The sequence below is a fragment of the Acipenser ruthenus genome, chromosome 16 (assembly GCF_902713425.1).
Source record: "Acipenser ruthenus chromosome 16, fAciRut3.2 maternal haplotype, whole genome shotgun sequence".
Lineage (NCBI taxonomy): Eukaryota > Metazoa > Chordata > Actinopteri > Acipenseriformes > Acipenseridae > Acipenser > Acipenser ruthenus.
The window spans coordinates 27,988,062-28,013,240 of NC_081204.1; the positions used below are offsets into that span (position 1 = coordinate 27,988,062).

General features: G+C 38.3%; 3 protein-coding genes across 3 annotated transcripts in view; 1 reads left to right on the forward strand and 2 right to left on the reverse strand.

Moving 5' to 3' along the window:
• LOC131697824 (fibronectin type-III domain-containing protein 3A-like) overlaps positions 1 to 6,084 on the reverse strand; it is a 29,250-nt gene extending 23,166 nt beyond the window's left edge. The window contains exon 1 of the mRNA XM_058989273.1: positions 5,862 to 6,084. The gene's annotated coding sequence lies outside the window, so the exon portion shown is untranslated. The remainder of the gene's footprint in view (positions 1 to 5,861) is intronic.
• Positions 6,085 to 6,095: 11 nt separating this feature from the next.
• The window catches only part of LOC117412060 (lysophosphatidic acid receptor 6-like), a 29,133-nt gene continuing 10,049 nt past the window's right edge, over positions 6,096 to 25,179 (forward strand). Inside the window, exon 1 of the mRNA XM_058989274.1 lies at positions 6,096 to 6,158. The gene's annotated coding sequence lies outside the window, so the exon portion shown is untranslated. The remainder of the gene's footprint in view (positions 6,159 to 25,179) is intronic.
• On the reverse strand, positions 12,755 to 23,954 carry LOC117412058 (cysteinyl leukotriene receptor 1). Its single transcript, XM_034020028.3, has 2 exons — positions 23,738 to 23,954; positions 12,755 to 14,924 (listed from the first exon to the last, which is right to left on the reverse strand). Exon 2 carries the CDS (start codon positions 14,902 to 14,904, stop codon positions 13,834 to 13,836), a length of 1,071 nt encoding a protein of 356 aa, XP_033875919.3. The 5' UTR covers positions 14,905 to 14,924; positions 23,738 to 23,954; the 3' UTR covers positions 12,755 to 13,833.

Sequence of the window (25,179 nt, forward strand, 5' to 3'; positions counted from 1 at the left end):
GGACACCTGCCAACAAACTTCTCCTGGATCAGGAAGCCACTATAAACTAAACCAGTTTTGAACAGGTACAGGACACAGCATCTCCAAGATCACAGATCACTTGACTGAAAGTCCTCACGTCTCCAAACAGCTGTCAGGTTAGCACCCAGAACTGTTTCTACAGGCGATGGGTGCTTTAGTTTTAAAAAAAAAAAATCATCTATGCATTTTTCTCCCTGTTTTCATGGAACTTCAGACAGTTTAAACTTCCTTGCAGAGTATATTCATTGAAGTTAAAGTCTAATCAGATGGCAGATAAATGTCATCTCCATTTCCGGCCATAAGCAGGACTTAACTTTCCTTCACACCAAGATCCATGCACACCTCGCTTCAGAATACATTCCACAATTTGGGAAACATCTGTCAGCAGCTGTACATCAATACACAGTTATTCCGGGATTGCACAGAAAAAGTTCTCCAGCCAATGTATCCACTGGCAATAGCCAGCTAACAGACATAATCACTCTTCGCATGAACGGTTCCACAAATGAATTCTTGGTTTGGTAGGAGACGCCTGTATAATGCTTCTCATTCATTCAACAACCCCACTGCAAAGTAATACAAGACTATATTTTTAATTATTATGAATATAGCCATTCAGGGTCTGTATATCCATATGAGGGTCCCTGCTGTACTGGTGTGAAAACAGACACTGCTAAAAATCGGAAGACAACTCTGCAAAGAATTTTGACTGAATAATCAGAGCATGTGAAGGATTTGTTAAATCACATATCTAAGTCCCATATGACTTTTACTACAAAACATTCAGCAAAAGACATTACACAGACATTTAAAAATAACAGGATGAAAATAGCAGTATGGTTTTTAAACTGATCCAATAGGCTGAATACAAGTGCTGTCTTGTATTCATTTACCGCAGGGAGATTTGATTTCGCCAGTAATTCACTAAAGCCAACTTGTGGTTTTAATCTTAAAAATCGATTATATCCACCTATAAAAAGCGTGAAAAGCAATGAAACAATTATATACAGTATCTTCTAGCTGCTGTGCAGTCAGGGCCTTGCTATTCCTTGCTTGAACACAGTAGGTGGAAAAGTAGTGCTTGAGCAGTGCCTTTTTCAAGCACATTTCTTTTCTGACACTACTGAGCAAGTTGGGTTTGTCATTTACTATATGTACATAATCTTGAATATCCACAAGGTACTTTTTTATTCTCTCACATTAGGATATTCTGTTCAATAAAAAAAAGAAAAAAATGAATGGAACCATAAGTATATTAAGTATTACTAGAACAGCTGCAACATGAAATACAATACAATTCCATCCATCTTTGGCTGAAGTTTATAAAGCACCAGAGCATTCTGTTCATTCTGCCAGCTGAAGCACCTTTCAATGTTCTATCTCGCAGGTATTAGTTAAACACTGCAGGCCTCTAAATAGGATACACACACACATGCCACATGTACTAGGAAGCTGACAGCAATAAACTCAGCATGTCTAGTGTCTGCCTTATGTAAATTCAGGATACGATTCACCAATCACAGGAATATCGACCTTGCGTCAATGAGCAAGTTGTAAAGCTGGATAATGGTCTGGATAGCAGAGAGAGTATGTCATTACTTAAATAGGTTTTGGGTGGGTGTCCTATTGTCCTGTCTTTGGATTACAGGGCGTCGTAACTAGCCACATAGTCAGCTGGGTTCGAACAATTTCCTAGCAGGAAGAAAGGGTCTAGCTGGTGGGAGCAAGGCTTAAGGGCAATTCTCTCAGTTTACTGTAGCTGCGTTCTTAAGAGCAGCGAAGAGCAGGGGGTATGACTGAGAAGGAGGAGGAGGTATAGCACAGATCACAGTTTAGGAAGCTACAGGTCAGGGGTTTGGAGAGTAATGCTTCCTGATAGGAATTCTGCCAGTGTAAAACCAAAACAATATATTATGACTTATCAAGGTGTAAGATTCAAGTAGTAGCAAGACAAATACATTAGTATCCTTTTAAAGCTTAGAGACTTAAACAAAATTTTAAATTGAATTTGTAATGGGTGACCCAAACCCTTGCTTCACTTCAGCTGGAATTATCCTTATGTAGCAAATCTTGTTATGCAAGCAGCAAGTTTCTTTGTTTCTTGGAACAGAGTACAGTTTGCCCTTCCTGAATTCAAGTAGGTGATTCCCGATTATCAGTTGCAGATTGATGTCCACTGTGCTAAAGCAGCTCACCTCACTATATCCCCTACTACTGTATATTAAATAAACCAGAGCTTTATTTGCAAGAAGGGAAATACAGAAAGGATATGAGTACCAAGTGTTCCGTGTAGGCCTGGAAACATAACCCTTTATTAGGATTGCATCACGAACCGGCAAAACTAATGGACAGTTTCAAAACAAAGACAAATGTGTCAACAGCTACTAAAAGAGCAGGTTTATTTTTAAAACACACACAGGGTGTGGGAGAAGCCAGAAATACTCCCTTTCGAAAAGCAGACAAAAGGAAACACAGTCACTGTAACCGCACACACACTCGCTCACCATGCTAAAGTAGTGCTAGTTATCCCAGGTCAGAGCAGGATCAGAACTCGGGTGACCTTGTTTCTTTACAACTCAGACGGAAGGCTACTACGGAGTCATCAGCAGCAATAGGAATGGCAGTTTTAACAAGAGAACATACAGCAGCACTCAAATGTATACATCCACAGCTCCGTTTTTACAGTCACCTGCTGCAAGGTTAGCTGTGTACCAGAGGTAGAGATATTTTCTTGGCACGCAGGTAGTCTCTCTACCCTTGTTTCACTTCTTTCTCACATTTAGTCTCAAATGGCCCTCACTTAAGGCAATGGGATACACTATGCGAGCCAACTTCTCCCAAGGAACTGTCTACTTTGCAACACAGAATGAGCAGAGATTCATATACTTCAAGGGATGTGCGGAATGTGATCCAATCCTGACAAAGTCCATTACTTTCACAGCAGCGCAGGCCAGCAATACTATTCATCCTGAATAGGGAAGCACTGCTTCCCTTTCAAGAGAATTAAACCCTGTCAAGAAATTCCTGCTTTCAACCTTGTCAGCTCAGACTGTAGGGATGATTAGAATATCTCAGAGTTCTTTGGCTGTAAACCCTCTAACTCTGCAGTCAGCTTGTCACCTCTGTGACCAGTGGGGTAGTCGAGCCGGTACACAGTTCCGGCACTTTTTTTCTACAGGCAGAACCTTGATTTAAGAATTAACTTAAGAATCTGTACCGATTTGTTCATGAAAATGCTTGTTTATCCCCCGACAGCTGTAATTTTGGTGCATGAGCACCGATGAAGCAATCTCTTTTTTGTGTGGAAACAAAAAGTGTTTCTGCACCATGCCATTGAATAGGCACTAGGAACAAAAAAATCAGTGTCCGATTCCCTACGTGCCAATTCTGATGGTACACGAATCGGAGTCTCCAATAACCGGCACGTATTTAAATGTTTGCTGTCAAGTCACACACATCTCCTGATTCCCACACAATTGTCTGATTCAGTCCGTCATCCTTGTGATGCAATGAAGAAAACATTAGGAACTTCTATTACAAACTATAGCACTAAAGTTTAATAAGGCCAACAATGTTTTTTAGCAGAAATGCTGATGAAGACAGCAAAAGTGCATCCTACGACTGTGGCCATAAACACAGGTTTAAAGCTGCTTTGTATATCGGTCACAGTGACCTGGGGATTGGAGTGAACGACTGCCCTTGCAAATGGCTTAGTATGGCACTTTGTACCCTGGGGGTAACATTGTAAATTTGTTATGGAAACAAACTGTATGTTAAGTTATGATTTGGTGGGAGAGGAATGAGGTGCCGATGGGCTGGAATGTGTGTATGTTAACTTTTCCTCGCATCTCTGACTTAGCTGGGGAGGTTAATCAAGGGCAGCGGAGGCAGATATTTTTTTTTGCAACGTCCCACCAAAAAGTTGCCAAATTATGTGTTTTTTAAACCAGCCAAAAACCGCACTTAGATTTAAGATGTAATATATATTGCAAAAGCATGAATAAGTGCTACACATTTATTTTAAAAACATCAACAGTAACTATCATGTCTGCATCGCTCAAGCGCAAGGTCATAGCACTATTTATATACAGCAAATGTTTTCCATGTAATAGATTACCGCGCCTCTGTGTTTTCTCATAACTTAAGATTTTTGCCTTGAGGGGCCTCAGGCCTGCTCTTATAATCCACCCAGGTCCTGCAATGTGAACCAAGAACAAATTCCTAATTCCTTCAGGAATGCACCCCAGTCACTCAGTGTAGTCTTAGATTGCCTCCAGCTACTGCCCTGACACCACCATCATCTTCAGTGCCATACAGGCAAGGCATGACAAAACAAATGCACCACGTCACCTAACTGCGTGCATGTCACAACCTGGGTAACCTACAAAACTATTTAAAAAGATTTTTTAAATGGGCGTCTTCACATCATTTTATGCACAAGAATGGCCTTTCATAGCATGCATTCACTGCCTATCAGTGCTAGACTGCAAGAGAATTTGGGGCATTCCAATATGTACATTGAGGCAAATAAAGCATATTAAATAAACGACAGTACCATTATAAAATATTATTGGTTTATCAAATAAATGCTAAATAACAGAAAGAAACAACAAAAAAAGTGTTTGTGATAATATGCAGTCACGTGAGGGGTAATATTTGGCCACAAGACAAGTGTAATTAAGACCTAGAAAGAAACTCAAGTCATAACACCAATATAAATATGTGGCCTATACAGTAAGTATGCCTGCCCCAACCATTGTATGTAATTCTCATACCCGGGAGCCTAGATCAAACAGCAGACATCCCAAAAACTTTCGCAGCGTGTTACTGTACCTAGAGGGTGACGTCATTGCTAACGAAAAAAGGATATAGAATGCATAAGAGATAAAGTTGACTGCTTATATTTTTAACATGACAATATGTAATCTATCAAATAAATAAAATAAAATATAAAACACACAAAGAAAAGTGTATTCGAGTTTAATCTTTGTAGATTTAAGAATGTGATTCCCCACACGCTGCAAAAGACTACTGTGAACCGTTAGTACTGTCAGTGAAAGTATACGTGGCATTCTCCGACCATACTGAAACTATTACAAAACACCTTTACGCAAAACAGAGCATGAAGCTGGAATTTAAGTAGAATTGATATAATGTCTTACTTCTTAAAACGATGTCAGTATTCAGCTTTATTACTTGGAAACTGCAGCGTTGTGTAATAAAAAAATAAAAAAATAAAATATTCACTTGTAAAACGTGAAATATAATTGACTTTAGACTTTACATTTAAACAATATAAAATGATGTTTTCAACAATACGTCAACGTTGTTTTTGTGTTAACAAAACTACTTGTTTTTCTATTATGATAACGCATGACTTAAGTAATAAACAATTATAATATTAACCAAATAGAGTTCTTATTTTATTCAAATCTGCAGCCCATCCTTATATAAAAATTGATTTTTAGATAAAAATGTAAAGCAAAAAAAAAAAGTTATCTATGCAGGAAAGTGCTAGTACCCTACCCCATCAACATCACAGAAAAAGCAGTGCCGTCCTGTCTGGCTGTTGTTGCTGTAAATAATAACTTAATCAGATACAAATGAAAAAAACAAACACTTTTTTTTTCAAAGGGTGGTCTACAGCAACATTAAAGTCGAAATACTGCATCTCTACAAATAAATATAAAAACACAGAGAGAGAGGGAGAGAAAAGTCTGGAAGACAAAAACGCAACTTTTCGCAAGCAAGAGGTGCTGGAAATTCTATCCGTGCGTTTTCCCCAACGGATCAAACGCAGCACACACACTGAAAACTGACATAAACTTTAAGCAAATTACCGCAATATATGAAGCTGGAGCACTGGTACCGACGACTGAAGTGTTGCCAAACAAAGCTTTCGTGTGATTTTTAATGGCTGGATTAGGTCTAAGGGTGCTGCTTTTTTATCCTTTTGTCCAATCTTCTCCACTGCCGTTCCTCCCCCGATTCTGGGCTGCACTGAAACTAGTCAGAGAAATCCGCTCCAGCCAGACAGCGCCATCGTGGAATGTAAGCATGCGCACTATCTGTGCTTGCTGGGAACTGGCAGAGGCGGGGGATAGGAAGAAAACAGGACACGTTTTCACCAAGGCAAAGTAAGGATACTTCATATTCATTTCATAAAATATGTCATGCAGCAGACAGTTCTAACTAATCTACAAGAATATCCCATTGCTAAAGAAGCTCTCAATAACACAACAGCAGCAAAGCTAAAGATTGCAATGGGAAACGTGGAGATTTATTGTGCAAGCAAGGTGTAAAATTAGGACATATTGTGTTAGAAACTTCCCATGGGCTTTTGGAAGATAGACTGTTTCTGGAAAGGCTGACGTTTGCTGAAAGGAGGGCAGTTCAGAGATGCTACTGGTATTCTATTTTGGTCTGAGATGATCGATCGCTTTTATCCTGGACCGTGTTAGACACTATCTGTTTAAAGCGACAGCTGACACTGTGGTTTCAATCTATTGCAGTGGAATCAGCTCCTCTCGTTCATCTCAATGCAGTGTCACATTTAACCATTTGTTTTGGTTAAATTGCGCGTTTGTTTCATTTACTTCTTATGGATCTCTTTCGTGTTAAGATGTTTGCAACGATTCTTATTGCAATTACTTTAACGCTGCACTTGTTTAGTAAGTCTGTGTTCTTCTGTGCTTTCATCTAGTCCAGAAGCTGCTCTTCAATTGTTGCTGCTCGCTATAGATATTGTATATGTAGGCTAGATCAGCCGAAGTATCTTATGGAAGTAATAGCCAGCGCCAACTAGTGGTCCGTTCCAGGAAATACATTGCTGTGGCGCTTACTAATATAGTGTGATCTAGCATATACAATACGCAACTGGCACTGAAGAGCATCTCCTGAAGTCATAGTCAAATCACCTTAACCCTCATGCATGGCGACCTCATATGGGGGACGGATTAAAAAAACAAAAAAAACAAAACTCGCTTCTACCAGTCTTTATACTGGGGACTATGGACGACTCAAAAGCCTCGTATGAGGATGATGTTTCTTTCCCCTCATAAAGCAGGGGTTAAACAGACATAGTACAAATAAAATACGTTTTGAGTAATTTCAACCACTCAGAACGATTGCAAACAGCACAACAATAAATCATTTGAAGCTATATACTTACCATTTAAAATACACATCGAAGGTGTTTTACATCTATGTGATTTTAGACTGCTCTGCGGTTAACAATTTAAGTGTACCAGATCCATCCAATCAATCCATCCACCCAATCCATCCATCCACCCATCCAATCCATCACACAGTTACTCTTTCAAAGCGTTTGATAAAAACACAATCATCCGATCAATCTTAACTGTGCAGGTCTCGTATTTGCAGTGCTGACAGAAACACATGTCATACTGCACATGCATCTTGGTTTTAGCCCATGAACATTCATCGTGTTAAGGAATCGTTGAATTGTTCACTCCTGAATATCCTGACCATTTTCTCTCAATTCTTGTGTCAGATCTTTTGCAGTAATCCGAGGATTTTGCCGGGCTTGTCGGAACGATTCTTCTTCCAGATTTTGCACAAATCTTTCTTGGTCTTCCACACCTGGAGCTAGTTGCGGCAGCTCCTGTTCCCCTGCGTTTGATAATAACAGCCCACACAGTGCTTTTTGGTAAACCGAGTCTTTCTGCTATTTCTCAGTAATTAGCAACGAATGGGTTTCATACGAAATTTGTTGATTGTCCAATTACTTTTTTCAAAGTATGAAATTTGTTTTTGCACGTTATCTTTTTTATTGTATCCATGTTGTGTAATAATTTGTTGTTTTATTATAAAGCTGTATCAAACACTATGAGTCCATCAGCTCTGTTTGTAATCACCTATTAGGCAATACTGTTGTTCTATGATAACCTCTGTAACTGATACAGTGTCCTTAGGACCTCACTTTAGTACTGTATCTCTATTACCCTTTTGAGCTTGTAGTACACAGACATTCTTAAACAGCGGCCTCTGTCGGTCAGAAGCTTTACAAAAGTACAGTACTCGGGCAACAGTAAACCTTACGACGTTGGCCATACGCTTTACAATCACACCTTGTGCTAAAAACGTCAAACGTGTTTAAAAAAATACATAAATAACTGCAAAAGCACTTTCATTGATGATCAGTGGTCTGTGACAGAATGACGGTAAACACGTTTAATATTAGGTGCACTGTTACAAGACTAAAAGCTAATAAATGAATGGATGTTGCTGAGCTTACCTTGCAGTGATATTTGCTAAGCCTGTCTGAAGATCTCTGGGTGCATCCTAAATGTCAGAAGAAAAAAAACACCTCGTATTGCCCTGATCTACCTTACAATTTATCAGGTGTTTGTTGTTTTTGCCACTGCTGAATCAAGAATTGTAGGGCCTATCATCGTCTGCAAAGTATCAGAAAAAGTGAAGCACCTTACCTGGTCAGCTGTGACACATGCAGTTCCCACTGACCACTAGATGGAGCAAAATGACAATAATTTGTGGCTTGAAAGGCCTGCAGGGTGACAGGAGAGATAACCATGGCTTTTAAATCATTGTTTGGTTTTATTTGTTACATACACATTTTCTAAGTACAATGCTGTAGATATGAATGTACTTCCCATGCTGTAGGTCATCAGGTCTGATTGTATCTAAACCATTGAAAGGGAGTGGTTTGGTACCAGGAAGGAGCAGCAACTTTTAACTAGAATTATATTTAGTAAAGCAAAACATCTTTAGCATAAGAAAAGGGGATTAGAGGGTAATATTCAAATTGCTAATAACAGAGAATGATGGATTTTAAAACCTTGGTTCGTTATATCCCCAGTGTAATACATACACCAATTTAAGGTTTGAAACATATGTGTGTTTAACAGGAAATCATACAGGAAAAGCATACAACAGTTTATTTTATCAGCTGAATTTCCTTTTAATATAAATCATTGCTTCCTGGGGAGTATTTCCTTCCCAAATACACGTAGCAAGCTGAATAATGAAGTCTGCCGGAGTTGAGTGAAGGACAATGCCACACTCATGTCTCTTGATAGGACACTTTTTTATTTTTTACTCTTAGTTAATTATAAGCTGGCACTGCCTGGCCACTTTATTAGAACCTGTCCATCCGATTGGATTGGGCATACATTAAAGAATTGCTTTCACTGTAAAGTTAGGTTCCATGAATGTGCATTTTCTTCCACTAGGGGCCAGAAATGTACAAGATCCAGTAGACCCGTTGCACCTACGACTGTTACATTGATGTAATATAGTAGAGCCTGATATTGATGTGATATAGCGAAAATGTCTTTGTAGCAGATCATTTGTTTCAGAGAATTAATGTCACAGACTATTCTTATTTAACTGTATATAACAATATAGCACGGGGTGCTATAAGATACAAGCTGACTTTCAACCTTCTCAAGGTCAGAGTGGCCAGAAATCATCTAGTGAAGTGGATAACTGGCTGGATCGAGCCGCAGCACTGTACGATATTCTATAGTTAACAGTTTGATATTTCTCCACATTCCACTAGTTCAATTCCCATTTAAGTAAACATTTAGGTGCTGATGTAAGGCTACGTGCAAAATGACTGGAAAACACCCATATTGTGGCCAAAAGCAGCATTTTGCACGTGCCCGTAAAGTGGGACTTTAGCAGCCACTAATGCGGCGTATGTAAAGAATGCTTTTCTCCTGGCATTCTCCTGTCATATTAGCGCTTTGCCATCATTAATCAATTTAAATGATATTGAAATGTTTTCAAATGAAGAAAAGAGCATGGAATAGGACAGGGATCTGGAATACTAAGCGGGAGCAAACATTATAATGAGATGTAAGGATTGGGCCTTCAGAGACCTGTCATTGGCCTCAGGATGGCTGCTGTAGTACACTTCCTGAAGCGGCGATGCTTGGCTCTTGTTGAGGACAGGCAGGAAAACCTTCAGAGAAGGGCAAGAAAGAGAAGACCCCCCCATATTCAAACCCAGGGTCACTTTGTTTATGATGCCGGAGGATGCAGTGGTAAGGCGTTATCGTCTCACTCCGCAGGTCATCCTAGACCTAATCGCTTAATTTCACCTTTTCATCAACTGGTTGACTGTCCTCCTGGTAACCCCGACAGCATTGACTTTCTCCACTATAGAGGGCCATATGGCCTCTTTGGTAGCATAACTCATTTTGGCTGAAGCTTTTCCAAATAACTAAATTTCATGCTGAGTGACCTCAGCTGTAAGGACTCGCAGCTCCTCCTGAGAAAACATGAAGATTTTGCTGCCCTTACTCTGACATATTGTTTTTGTTTGGTTTGATTTTTGTGCTCCACAAATGTCTACAGTGCCTAGTGCCTAATGCGGCACTCATTGAGACCCTCATTATCATAATTGCAGATCATTATTTATGTGTGTTGAGTAATTTGCATTGCTCTTAAGCTTACATAGGTCGCAGTGCAAAATAATTTCCTGGCCGCTAGGTCATTTGAATTGTGCAGCCGCAATTGTTTGCACTACACCTATCCTTACATCAGACCCTGCTCACAGTACAAATATGGCATATTTACATATCTAGTAATTAACGTAGTTGTAAACACTAAATGCTGGAGCCCTGCATCCTAGTTGAAAATTGATATTAAAATAGTTTTGCATTGTACATTTACAATTTCTACAGCCAAAAGGGTAATTAAATGTGTCTTATCAAAGGTACTGCTAATAGACCACAATAGGGCGCTAGTGTGAGTTTGTATCAAGTTGACAACATTAAGGTGGCGAGATTTAAAAAAAAAAAAAAAAAAAAAAAAAAAAAAACTGGTTATGGGTGTTATCTAAACTAATGTATGTCTTATTTTTTTAATTCCCCTTGTTTTTTTTTGTTGTTTTTTTTTTGCATTGGTCATCACATCCTGGTTACTTTTTAAAACTTTGAATTTGAGTTTAATTTAATTCCAGTATCAAGTAAAGGAAAATAACCTAAAGTAAAAACAAACAGACTTATGGACACTCCCTTTGAGAGAAATATAAATAATTGAATTCACTTAGTTGAAACCTTTGTGGTTGTGTGGGCCCCATCATGCACAGGACAGGTTAGTTAAATAATAACATAAATAAACAGCTGTAAGCTTGTGACTTCCTTTTCAAGTAGTCCATTACCACAAGACCACTTCACTGAGGGTTGCTGCCCTGTGTTGAGTGAGTTTATAAAGAACTAGGACTCCAGTAAATCGCACCTAATATGTGAGTGGTTGTGGGTTCTGATGATCCAGTGTTATCTCTTTTCTCTTTATCTATCTTCACCGGCTTTCAGCATGATTGGAATGGACAAGATCACAGACAGAACAATTATAATAACGTTTTATTAATGCTGTTTTGAGTGGTTTGGTTTCTGTATTTCCAATAATGATATTGTAGCTATAGAAACGAAACCACTCAAAATAATTGCAGACATCATAAAATGCTAAGGGAAACTTGAAAACAAATACAAATATAATATGCAAAGCTTTCTGCTCTTTGATATTCCTGTTATATAGGCATATGCTGTGTCACTGCAGAATGTCACACTGTGCAAGGACTGTCTCCATTGTTTCCTATGGGGACACAAAGCAGGGAGCTCAGTAATGGTACAAATCTTTAGTTCTAGGTGGTCAATTTATAGATTTATAAATACTTTCCTGTTGGAGTTAATAAACACCTCTTATTTTTCCAAACACAAATGAATCTTTATTTCTATTAAAACGTTTACACAACAAAATGAAAATAAGTGCATTCTTACAATTATGCTGTCACTGTGCTTTATGTACAAGTATATAGATTAGTTTGTACAAAAAAAAAAAATTAATGAGGTGGCATTTGAACTTTACAGGTCAATAAATAACTAAGTATTAGTTATTGTTACTTCTTCATCCATAACTATTAAACAACAATAGCTACATTTAGAAATACTAAATAAAACTCAATACATTTTGACTAGAAGTCTTTGAAGACACTGAAGTCGTTGCGTTTGTAATATAACTTATTGTTATTTTTGTAGTCCTAGAAACCAAACTGCATTTTGGTGGATTTGCATGTTTTGAGAGTCTGCATTAATACTCAGATGAGTGTGATTTTGTGAGTACCTTCATGTGGACATTTAACTCACAATTAAGTATTTTGGACCAGTGTTAAATAAACTATAACACTACCAGTAATTAAGGATCAGTTACAGATTATAAATAATGCATCTATATATGTGTTATAAGGGATGTTATTTACTGTCAATACAATCTTAAAACTATGGAGTGTGGAGTAGTGGTTAGGGCTCTGGACTCTTGACCAGAGGGTCGTGGGTTCAATCCCCGTGGAGGACACTGCTGCTGTACCCTTGAGCAAGGTACTTTACCCAGATTGCTCCAGTAAAAACCCAGCTGTATAAATGGGGAATTTTATTTAAAAATAATGTGTAAAAAATAATGTAATTGAATGTAAAAAATAATTTGATATCTTGTAACAATTGTAAGTCGCCCTGGATAAGGGCGTCTGCTAAGAAATAAATAATAATAATAATAAAAATAATATGTAACATATGTACAGTATTATGACATAAAGCTTTTCTCTGATATGTGTCAATGCAATTTTACTGCAATCGACTTTTATACCTTGTTAGTAATCATCAACACTTTTAATAGCATGTTTATACAGTAGGTATATTCTAAAAGTCCATTTTGGTCAGTTTAGAATCAGTTACATTGGTATTTGTAAAAAAAAAAAAAAAAAAAAGTTTTGTATTTGTATTACCCTTTCTACAACACATGTAACATTATATTTTATATACAGTACACAGTAACATCACATGATTAAAAACACAACTATGAGTTTCTCGTAATAAAAAGTACAAGTGCAAAAAAATGACACAGGCACAAACTGTACAAAAGTGCTGTCCTGTCTCTTCTATACCAGGGACAGGGGTGCAAACTCTGCTGAAGCCAAAAGACAATACACAGTCACATTAAAAAAAAAAAACATAGTTTGCAGCTGTTTGCATCAAACAGCAAGCCCACGAGGTCCAGCAAGCCCACTGATGTCTTCAATACAAATTCACTATTACAGTCAGGATCAAAGTGCTGGCTCTAAACAGTGATGTATAGGACATTGGCTCCTTCAATTAAATCTGACCACATATTAGTACTGCTTAAAAAAAATAACAAATCACAGATTATTTTTTTAAACACTAAAAAAACAAAAAGAAAAAACACTAAAATGATCTTCTTGCAGCTTTTGGGATTGACCTGCAACAGATTTAATCAGTGGTGAGTGTAGAAGTCACAGCAAACAGAAAGTAAACGGATTGGGCTGCCCAGAACTCTGTGAATTCTAACTATGTGAGTGGTTAGCAGCCCCAAACCATCTCACCTGCAAAATTCACCCATGATTTAGCAAGGTTTACAATTAGGTTACAATCTGCAACAGATTGTGTTCAGGGCTGGTAATTTAATTCATTTAACTGAGCAACCCTCACCTGGTTTAAAGTGTGGGTGCTTCTTATTCAAAATGGGATTAAAGGCTAAGTGACACACCCAACAAGTTATAGAGTAGTGCCCTTCGAAGTGCCCTCATCACTGGACCACAGCCTCAATTCCCTTGATTATATCCACTACGTAGGTCATCCTATTCCAAGTTTATTTTTTAGACCACCCCTCCTAAATTATTCACAGTAAAAAACATTTTTTTTTTAAAAACCCAACCATAGTCCTAAAGCGCAAAAAACGTCTTCCCATGACTTATTTTATCTCCATGTCCGTGCTACTAGTCATCCCGTTTCTCCACTGACAGGAAAAAGGCTAGCCACTACCACTAACCACCTTGTCATCGATGCCCCTTAATGACTCTTCCTCTCGTTTGTGGCTCTCCACGTTTATTTTGTTGACAGTGAAGGTCTTCTTCTTCTTCTTCTTCTTCTCGGTGAGATTCGTGCTGACAGAGGGCTTGCGGAACCTGGAGAGCCTCCTACGGAAGTTGTCCCCGGAGAAGAAGTAGAGCATGGGGTCAAAGCATGAGTTGCCAGCGGCCAGGCATAGGGTGATAACCACCGACTTCTGCATGTAGACAATATCGTTGCAGGAGCTTCCTTTCTTCATCAGGAAGTGCAGGTGCAAGGTGCGCTGGATGTGGTAGGGCATGAAGCTGATGAGGAAGGCTGCCATGACAATGCAGATCATCCGGATGGCCTTTGTCTGCATGCTCTTTTGCTTCTTCATGCTGCCTGAGTTGACCATCAGGGTCCAGATCATCCCTGTGTAACAGATCAGGATGACCAGGAAGGGGATGCTGAACCCCACCACCAGGGAAATGTAGTTGAGGATAACGAGCTTACGGGTGTCAGTACCACTAGGAGGCTCAAAGCACTTGGTTTTGTTTCCTACTTCCTTTGTGCCACTCATAAGGAACGGAGAGCTGGTCGCGCAGATAAAGATCCAGATACACGCACAGATGATTTTGGCCTTCCTCTCACTCACCAGCTTCAGGTTCTGCACTGGGAATACGATAGCTATGAAGCGGGTGCAGCTCATTGCCATCATAAAGAAGATGCTGCAGTAGAGGTTAACGTAGAGGGCGTAGGAACTGATGCGGCACAGGAAGTCACCAAAGTACCAGTGGCCCTTGTTCACATAGTAGACAACACGCAAGGGCAGAGTTAAGCAACACAGCAGGTCAGAGATGGCCAGGTTCATCATGTAGATGTGGAAGGTAGATCTCTTTCGGAAGGTCTTGATGAGGACATAGAGAGCAAAGCCGTTCCCTACAAAGCCGAAGACGGTAATCAGGGAGTAGACGGTGGAGTAGATCTTGTTACGGAAGTCATCAATCGACGGGCAGATGCTGTTGTTATCTGAAAAGTTTACACCTGACATCGTGGCACTGGAACAGACTCCTTAAAGAAAAGAAAAAGAGAATTATTTTACTGATGAATTATTCTTCAAAATGAATGTCTGCATCATATTTTCATTGCAAGCCTTTCCATACTACAGTATTTCCAGTGCAGTATGTGCCAAAGCTAAAGAATAATATAAGAAATATGTTTGCAGGACACACACACACACACACATATACACATACATACTATTTGGTAGGCCTGCATGTTATTTTTTACATCATTTTTAAAAGCAGAAGACTACGTCACAATCTGCTCACTCCATGGGGCAACATGGTCTGACCTTTATCTAGAACACAGATCAGTTGAAGCTGAAAGCAGAATGAAGAAACATGGGAAATTATCTGCTTTTAAGTGACGTTTTTTTCATCTTGTGGTTAAACCTTGTTTCAGCACTGGGAAGTTGTTTCACACACCACCCACAAGCACATTCCCTAACGCTTGTGTTGTTTGTTTTCAGCATTTGAATAGCATGTTGCTGTGCAATGAAACACATTGTGCACATTAGTTAAAAATGTGTAATGCAGTCGCGAGACCTCCGCTCCTGCTATCTTATCCACCGCCAAACTCAAGCACGGGACTTTATCAAGCTACTGAACCATGGAGGTAAGGGCTGCTTGAGTGTTTGACCAGTAGGGTGTGATGAAACACAACGAGGCAAACAATCCCCCACATGACCAGGGAACACACAGTCATGTTCATACATTGGGAGAGGTCCCCTGCTAAAGTGGTCCCTGTTTTGTGTTCTGTTTTTGGCCCCTGTGTGTGTTCCTTTATTTTACAGCAAGACATTACAATATGTAACACGTTAAAGTAGAAAAATATCCCTTGTTGTAGCTGAATAAACGAAAACGAAAACTGAAATTTAACAGCAAACACTTCAAATAAAACAAACATGGAAATGGCGTTGTAAAATGATGGGGAAAAAACCGTTTTGTTTCTCGTTTATTACATTCCACATAACAGAAAGTCACAACAAAAAATATATAATATATATTTCAGAATGACATGCTTGTCTTTTTTCTTTCCCATGAAATTCTGACTCTCTTTAAAGCAGCATAATGCTTTTTTGACCCAGATGTATTGCGAATTGAAAGCATGTTTAGCATGCAGGTGGTACAGCAGACTAGATGCACTTCTGTGATGCTGGAACTCACTTTCACAGTAGATACAAGTAATCCTCTTTCTATCCAATGAATCGTCAGAAAGTTTAAAAACATAAAAATAAGTCCTTCAGTTGAGTGCTTTGCTACATAATGCAGTTCCATGACTAATTTTACATTCAAACGATGACTACACTCATTCAATACTGGCATGCACTAAAATGGTGCTGCAGGAAATTAATTACAGTATGCTAGAGAGACAAAACAGGAGTGCAAGTAACGCGCTTTAAAAAAATTAATCTCCAAAAAAAAAGTATGCGTTAATCGCAGAAGAGGGTTGTGAGAGATGTGTGAGCGATGTGCTATTTATGTGGCCGACTGGTGCATCTCAACAGAAGGAAGTCACCACCCTTTGAAAAAGGAACTGACCAGAACCGTTAAGTCACCCCTCCCAACTCTCATCAAGGGACTGCCTGCAAATAAAGGCAAAGTTAGGGATGCAGATGATAAGAGCAGCACAACTGGGATTGTATCCTCAACAAGCAGCTGTTTACTTCAGGTTAAGAAGGCTCAGAATGTTCAACGAGCTGATGAAACTTCCAACCGCAGAATCTATGTCAATCATTTTTTTAAAAGCACAATGGTGCTTTATTAGGAGTGTGTATTGGAACAAGTAAAAAGATAAAAATGGTAATTATGTGGTTGGCTAACACTTACACTGCTGCTTCACATAATAGCTGTGTGTTTCCAAAAATGCCTCAGTGTTTACCACTGCTGGACTCCTATCCAGTGTTTTCAATATACAGCCAGCCTTGTCTTTATACTGTAACATAATGCATTTGTTTTATTAATAAAATTCTAAAGAACATTTTTGGAGCATGAAGCAAATACAGTACCTAGTTTTACTCCTGAAAAGAGGGGTGTAAAATAATGGCCAAAAATATTGTGAAAATAACCAAACCTTTCATTGTTTGAGAAAATATACATCCAACTTTATAGCCCAGTTTCCTGTAACTATCTTTTTAACCAGTGAGGGATGCAGCCCCCTGTACAGTATGTATCGCAAACAGTTTTGGCAGGTCCCAACTCTTATGCAACATGTGCATGTATTGCAAACATAACTATTTGGTTTCTGACTAGACAGCTGCTATGGTGTATATGACACTTGTTTGAGTCTGCGAGGTGTTTTACCTAGTGTACTTGGAGTGAAATGTGCCAATACTTTATTTTCCGAGTAATTAAGAAGTATTTGTCAACAGGTATTTAAAAAATCCACTCATTATTGTGTTGATTTCAAAATAAGAAAAGCTGACCTTCCATCACCTTTACAATTGAGCACCAATCAATGGCAGTTTACTTCCAAGTGTTTTAAAAGCCGATTCAATGGACTGCATTGTTTTGTGCTGAGTAACTAACATAAGTTATTCTATTTAACGGATACCTAACAACTTCAAATTTCTTAAAGATAACTACTCGGAAAATACAAGTATTGGCACAACCATAGTTTTTAGAGCCACAGTTCACAGTTCAGATGCAAAAAAAAATTGTGCTCCTGCGTCAACCAAGACGACGGCCCGACGCATGTTTTGGAAAAACCTTTCAAAATCTTCTTCTTGAGAACCGGTGAACCGATTGAACTGAAACCTCGCATATGTCATCAGCAACCAAACCTGCTTCAAGTTTGCGAAGCAGAAGTTGCGATAAATTTTACTGTCAAAATGGCTGCCACCAAATTTGCCAAAATGCGCCCAAACATCAAACTCCTTCTGTTCGCAAACTGTTTAACCAACTAACTCTTAACTTAGCAGGCATCATCCTGGTGACAATGGAATTCAAATATGGCAAAATGGTGTTCTTTTGTAAAACAAGATGGCCGCCAGACGCACGTTTCGTTTTTAAATTTAAAACTGCTTGAGCTGAGCACGGTTTAGTTGATTAACTCCAAAGTTGACAAGCATCAACCCTGTGTCAATAAAATGGACTTTTTCAAAACTTGTGTTTGTGCATAAACCAATATGGCCACCCAACGCATTTCTTTAAAAACCTTTCAAAATCTTCGTCAAATGTAAAACTAGCTTATAACTCCTTACAAAGTGCAGATAGGTTACTGGTTACTACGGATCACATATAGGAAACCATATGTGCTCTATTGAAAAATGACCTTTGACCTCTCCTTAAGTTAAAATGTAAAACTAGCTTATAACTCCTTACAGAGTGTATAGCCTACAGGTTAATGATTACTACAAAACACAGATAGGAACCCATATATGCTCTATCCAAAAATCACCTTGCCTGTAACCTTTGATCTCTCTTAGGTCAAATGTAAAACTAGCTTATAACACCTTACAGTGCACATAGGGTTATGGTTACTATACAACACATTTAGGAACCCATATGTGCTCTATTCAAAAATTACCTTGATTGTGACCTTTGACCTCTCCTTAAGGTTAAATGTAAAATTAGCTTATAACTCCTTACAGTGTGTAGGCAGGGTCATGGTTACTATGCTGTTTAAAGTTATAAAGCATTGAGAGATAATGAACTAATGCAGTATTTTGAATTGAAACTGCTCCATAAAACTGATCTGTTGTGACACTTGTGCTGCAATGCTACAGCTTGCTAAAATTACCAATTGGTAGTGAGCTCAGGGCGACTTACAATTGTTACAAAATTTCATAGTACAAAGTATCACATTATAAAATATCACAGTACATAACATCATAATACAGATAAGAGCAGTTATGAAGGTACAATAAAATCAAATTAAAGAGCAAAATAAAGAATACAGTAAATTATAAGTAAGAGTGAGTCTGACCAAGAGCAGTTAAAACCTTTAGTAAATATTTGCATATATGAGTAAGAACATTCAGTAAGTATAATAAATGGATGATAAGAATTCCAAAACATGAGTATGGTTACCTATTAGAGTAGGAGCAGTAGTTGAATGTGGCAAGGTATGGATCAGTTCAGTGTAATTACTGGTACAATTGGGTGCCATATAGTCCAGTATGGTCGAGAGGTGTGAGGTTTACAGATGCTGTCTGAACAGGTGTGTCTTGAGGAGGCGTCGGAAGGTGGTCAGGGACTGAGAAGTAACGTGTATAGTATCATCTAGATTGAAAGCAATTCTTTATATTGTGACAACCTGCTTCACTTTAGTTTTTGTTTTTCGTTTCTAAGAATAAGAGGAACCAATCTACTGATCCTAAAAGAAGATAAGAAGTCTGTGCTTTTTCTGTGATAAGATTATCATTATGTATTATGTAATTTCAGTAGATTAGTGATCTCTGACATCTGAATTTCCTGTGCTGGGAGGTACAAACACCAGTGTTTTAAGACTAATATTATGTTATTAGTATGTGCTGTTAGTGCTTAACATTAAATGTTAAATGGTAGACAAATTTAAGGTTAGCCTGATTATATTACTTTCATTGAATGATAAACTGTATAAAAATACAAACAGAATGCTTACTTATGTAGACAAAAGTGTAGAATACAAATCAAAGGGAGTAATGATGAGATAGCACACTGCTGAGGCTGAACTTAGAATACAAAAAAGCCATTGAGGCCTTTGGTTTTTTTTTTTTTTTTTTTTTTTAAGTTGGTTTCTATACAGTATGTTAGACTCATTGGGGCAAAACCACCTCATTTCAGAAATTCAGCCTACAGGAGACATTTCAGAAACGGTCCTCCAGGTTGAAAAGGAACCTTTAGTTAATAAGCCTGATAAATAATGTCTCAGCAATAGACAAGACACACAACCTAGGACCGTAAACAGGTTAGAAATTACGATTCTATTAAATATATAGACAGTGACTCCAGAGTTGTTCTCTGAAATTGTTCACGAAAAACACAACATACTTGGCATGCTTTCACCAACAGGATAAAAAAAAAAAAAAACAGCCAGCCGACACAGCAGCCAACACATCCTGTGCTATGTAAATAGAAATCTAAATTAATAAAAGGAGACCTGTGCCTGAGAAAGGAGGGAAATGTTGAACCAGAGAACTATGACGTACAAAGCTATCCGACAGGTTTTCTGTTTTCTCCTGGGAGACATTTTTTTAATAATCATTTAGCAGTTGGGATTTGCATACAGTACACACCCCTCCGCTTCTACCCCAGGCTAGGAGAAGCATCATAGCATCTGTTGGTTTGGTTTAAATGGTTCATTAACAAGGTACAGGATTATATCCAACATGCATCTGAATATGAAATTGCTGTACCATGGAAAGTAATGGGGCTCTATTACAGCTTCTCTGGGATGGAGTAGCTGGTGTTACCTCCATGTGTAGCAATAACTAAATTTATTTTTAGTTTCAACCTAATTTAAACGTGATTTCCTTTTAGAATGCACTTTTCAAATGATTTTTAATAATGCGATCAGAGATAGCAAAAACGCACAGGCATTTGAAAAAACAAATGGCTGGGTTTTAATCTTATGCAACATGTGCAGGTTGACTAAAAGCATATGTGGTTCTCCATGCACTAATATTTTTTTTTCTATTTGGAGGGTTGAAATGTAGACTGTTGGTACATACAGAATTGGGACCTGCCATATTACTGTCAACATGGTGTAGGGCAACCACAGCTAATTTGATTTGACTTGGGTGTTGGCAGCAAGTCTGCATGGTCTGACCCAAGGCCATTCTTCAATGATTACAATCATTCCATTCCTTCAAGGCAGACTATACATGTATGTTCTTTTTAAGAATTTTTTTACATGTATGTTCTTTGTGTTTCAACAGGAAGACACCACTTTTAAATATTAAAGAATACAGAGAAGGGATGATTTCATTCTAACACATTATCAGCCCTGTAATGAGCAGCCCATTTACACAAAGTGTGCTTTTTTTTTTTTTTTTAAATCTACTGTATATACAACATCAGCTTACACTCACACAGGGGGAGTCAAAATCACCCAATGTCATAACAGCATTTTGATAGGATTTGCTAGCCATTGTCTTCCATTTTAAAGTTAGGTTAGACAAACCATATTTTCTTATCTCCAAGCTTAAGCCTGCTTTCATTTTTCTCCTTATTAGACAGTCCTGTTACATTGAAAGCAAGAAAGAGCATACTCTTCTTTTAAATTACAGTACATACAGCTGTGAATGACATTATAATAGTCTTAACCCATTCCTCAGTACAGCTTCAGGAAGTTTGCAATTCTTGTGAAGAGCTGATGCTTTTGGGAGCAACAAGACGTTCTGGCTTGTGAGTGGCTCTTCATTTCTTACCCTGTTATTCAACTAACTTGCAGTGCAAGGAACAGGAAGGCCAGGACCCTCAGTAATTAGCTGCATCGGTACATGGGAACAGGGAACGCAGTTATGCTACTAACTGACCGACATGCTTCATAAACTCAAATCCTCAAGTGCCTGCACTGGGATTCTGAACAAACTGTTCTGGTCTCTAAACTTCTCTGTTGAGTAGATGTTAAAAGAGGGCCAGAAAGCTGGCAAAGAACAGAGAATTTTCTTTAGCATGCAGCCTCAGTAATAACAGACCAGCTAGTGAGATCAAACAGCATCTCAAGATAAATATTTATCCTAAAATAAACAGACACACTTAAATATAGAAGAGCTTTACTTGCTCTAAATTGTTTTACTATGAACAACAAGACAGCTGTCTTGCATGGCTCAGCAGAGAGATATAGCGCATTAAACACACTCTAACTGTTTCATCATCAGGCACAGTGAAAAGAGTTCACATTCCCTAACAAAGCCATGTTTATTGTCTGCAATGGTCTCTGCCAGTGTGTCTTTCAGGGATAGTCTTAAGACTTTTTCACTACTGCGGTTATAATTTACACATGACTGACCGTGTAACTATAATATTTATATATAACAAACGTCAAGTCCTGCTAATCAGTCAATTGGTGCACAGCTAGGGATAATCCTTCACATCACCCAGAAATATAATTAGTATATAAATCTAAACTCATTTCAACATTTAAGTCATTAAAAAAACATGCGTAATTGCATTTATTAAGCTGCTTTTAGAATTCAGCACTATTGTATGCTTTTTCGTTATAGACGATGATGATGATGGTGCGATTAACAGTATATGGATACTTTACATACTGTACGCAAACATTTGTTGTCATAAAAATGAAGTTGCTGTGTTACAGTAAATAACATGTGAAAGTAGTGGCAGTATCTGGAATTCCATTTCTTTCCAGTTAAGAGAGGGTGAGGTGCTAGAGGACTGTAAAGGACATTAAATGCACTCTCCCACTGTTACACAAACTACCATTAAGAGTCATCTCAGTCACTAGAAAGCATCAATTTAATAAACAACATTTACCAGCTACTCTGAGGACACCAAAGTGGGAAGTAATATGCCATATAACCAATTATCTTGCTACTGTTGGTCTGAAATTATACAGCAAGTTCATCTTCCGCGCAACCTCCACTTCAATTTCACGGATAACAAGCAATTACCTGTCCATTAGGACGGTAGTCGCTGAATCAGACTGGTCAGTACTCTCCCTCCTGTTTTGAAATGTGAAATGTCAATCTGACTGCTACATAATCCACCCACATATTGGGGCAGTTAATTAAATGCAAACAGACTAGGTGATTTGTCGTCATTTACCTGACTCATAATCTATGTTGGTATCTGAAGACTGGATGATGGGACTAATCAATCAGATAAATGGGCTACAAATACCCCACTACCCTATAAATCAGGCATTATATAGGCATAATTTTAAATATTGTTTTTTTGCTAGCACTGACTTAATTCGAATGGCAGCTGTTCCAAACAATAGCCAAATGTACTGTAGTAAAGAATATATATCTATCAGGTATTAAATATTTACATGCAGCGCAGGCTGCAGGTATGAGTATCCCCGCGGGCGCCTCCAAACCCCGTTTGGTGCTCTTGAGTAGTCAGAGTGCAGATAAACTCCTTGTAAGTAGTAGATAGTTTACATGTCTGTGGTTCGTTGTCCAATGATGGTTAACACTTCGCGCAATCTTTCTTCATGCTCTTCCAAATCATCAAGGTATACTAATACTTCCAGAAGATTCAAGTCTCCGACAGTTTGTTCCACGACTCTGGAAAGTAGCAGGGGCTCCACAAATTCGTAGAACAGCGGACAGAATTTTTTTTTTTTTTTTTTTTTTTGTCCGCTTGACTCATGGGAATCTGGTAGTATCCACTCCTAAGATCTAAAACCATTTACTTCATTTCAAGCAGTTCAGTGCATCTTCAATCCTGGGCATAGTGTACTGGTCAGGGATGGTGCGTTGTTTTCTTACGTACCACTACAATACAATCGGCGAAGCACAGGGACTTCTAGACTCGGAGATTATTCCAGCAGTCTTCAATACTGTCAGGAAGGACCTGATTTCAGGAAAGGTTTCGTGTAGCACTTTACTACACCCAGGGAAGTGTGCTGGCATTGTCCTCATTGTTTTTTTGTTTTGAAGTGAAAAATAAGGATACATCAATGCATACAATGCTACTGTGATTTTATTATAACACCAACCTACTAGCAGAACTATGAGAAAACCATAGTGCAAAATAACAATTCTGGAATTTTTGACACTGTCTGCTGTACATTTTTTACAGGCACCCAATGGACTTGAATATGTAAAAACTGTTTAAACTATACTGAACATACATTTGGACCGGCGTTCACATCAAACGTGTAAAACAAAAGTTACTGCAGCCAACTCGGTCGTTGAACTGTCCTCTTACCTTAAGTTCCGACTAGTTGAATCTTCCAGGACGTTGTATCATTTTTTTGCACACCCTCCCTCGAGATGCAGAACAGAATTAAAACGTTTATTGTCTGTTTGTTTAATTTAGCTGCGTGTCAAGAAATATATTTTAAGAACTGTGTCGTGTAGCATTCGCCGTTGTTTGTAAGTCTTGTCTGAGTGAGTGATATTTATTACCCGGACTACCGGGTAGAGCTTCAAATTAAGCAACGCCCAACTAATGAATATGCATTAAGTTTAACATGTTTTAAACAGAAGTGACCGTGAGAAATCGGATGTGCAGCTTTTGCAAAGACTGTCAAAGTTGCTTAATTTGTTTATTTTTCAGTGTTTTTTTTTTAGACGTAAGCAAAATGCGGCTGCACGTCTCAATAATTCCGAATTCCCTCAAGCTTAATTAATGCAAAATACCATGAAAATACGTACAGTACATGTATTTTTAAAGACGCCCTGCTCGTCTTCGCTGTGTCCTGCATTTAAATGTATATGATCTACGGTGTATCGTCATTAAAGAGGTATCCTCTGTGTTTCAGGGGCACGCCAGGAGTGGGGATGCGTTTGTATGCAACTAGTAGCCTAACTGTTAGAACTCCCATTGAACAGGTCTGATTTGATCTGTTATTATGCAAGGCTAGTGCATTTATTTCCACACTTGGTTACATGGGTCGTGTTGTGGATGTGGACTTTGAACAGTACTGTGCATTTTAATAATAAATAAATAAACAGACAAACACAGAAATATATAAAAACGAGCAAATGAACTCATACACTAAAAAAATAAAAAAATAAAAAAAAACCTCTGTATATTATTAGGATATTCACGTTTTGAAACATAAAAAGATTTTTATAAAGTTTATTATACTCTCCACTCTCCTGTATACTACATTATTAAAGCATAGCGGAAACCTCTGTCATTTCCATTACATATATCAACAGCTGACTGCAGTTAACCTGATTAGATACGGCTAAAATATAAATCATGTGCCGGAAATATATATATTTGTAGCCTATTATGCCTAAGTTTATAATTACTTAATAAGTAATGGAGAGCAGTTACCGGTAGTTGTTTGTGTTTGCTAACTCCTAGGCTGTTGTTTGGAATGATTAATACAGAATCAAATGTTAGTTGCAGATAACCTGCTATGTGTTGTGCTTTTAGGGTTCACAGATGGCAGTGTGACTGGTTTTTAATGTTGCATTATGCACCAGAATAAAATAAGTTACTATAAAAAAGGTACTATCTGTGGCAGGAACATACAGACAGGAGCAATGTCATGTATTGTACGGCGGGGTAAAATAATTGACGTTGGGCTTTTTTGACAGTTATTTTTCTTCTACTTTTCTAATACATAGCGTATGTGGTTAACAGTCATTCTGAAACACACCCCTCCGCTTCTACCCCAGGCTAGGAGAAGCATC

Bases quoted from the DNA above. Each gene is read 5' to 3' on its own strand.
- LOC117412058 (XM_034020028.3), bottom strand. From the start codon at position 14,904: ATGTCAGGTGTAAACTTTTCAGATAACAACAGCATCTGCCCGTCGATT.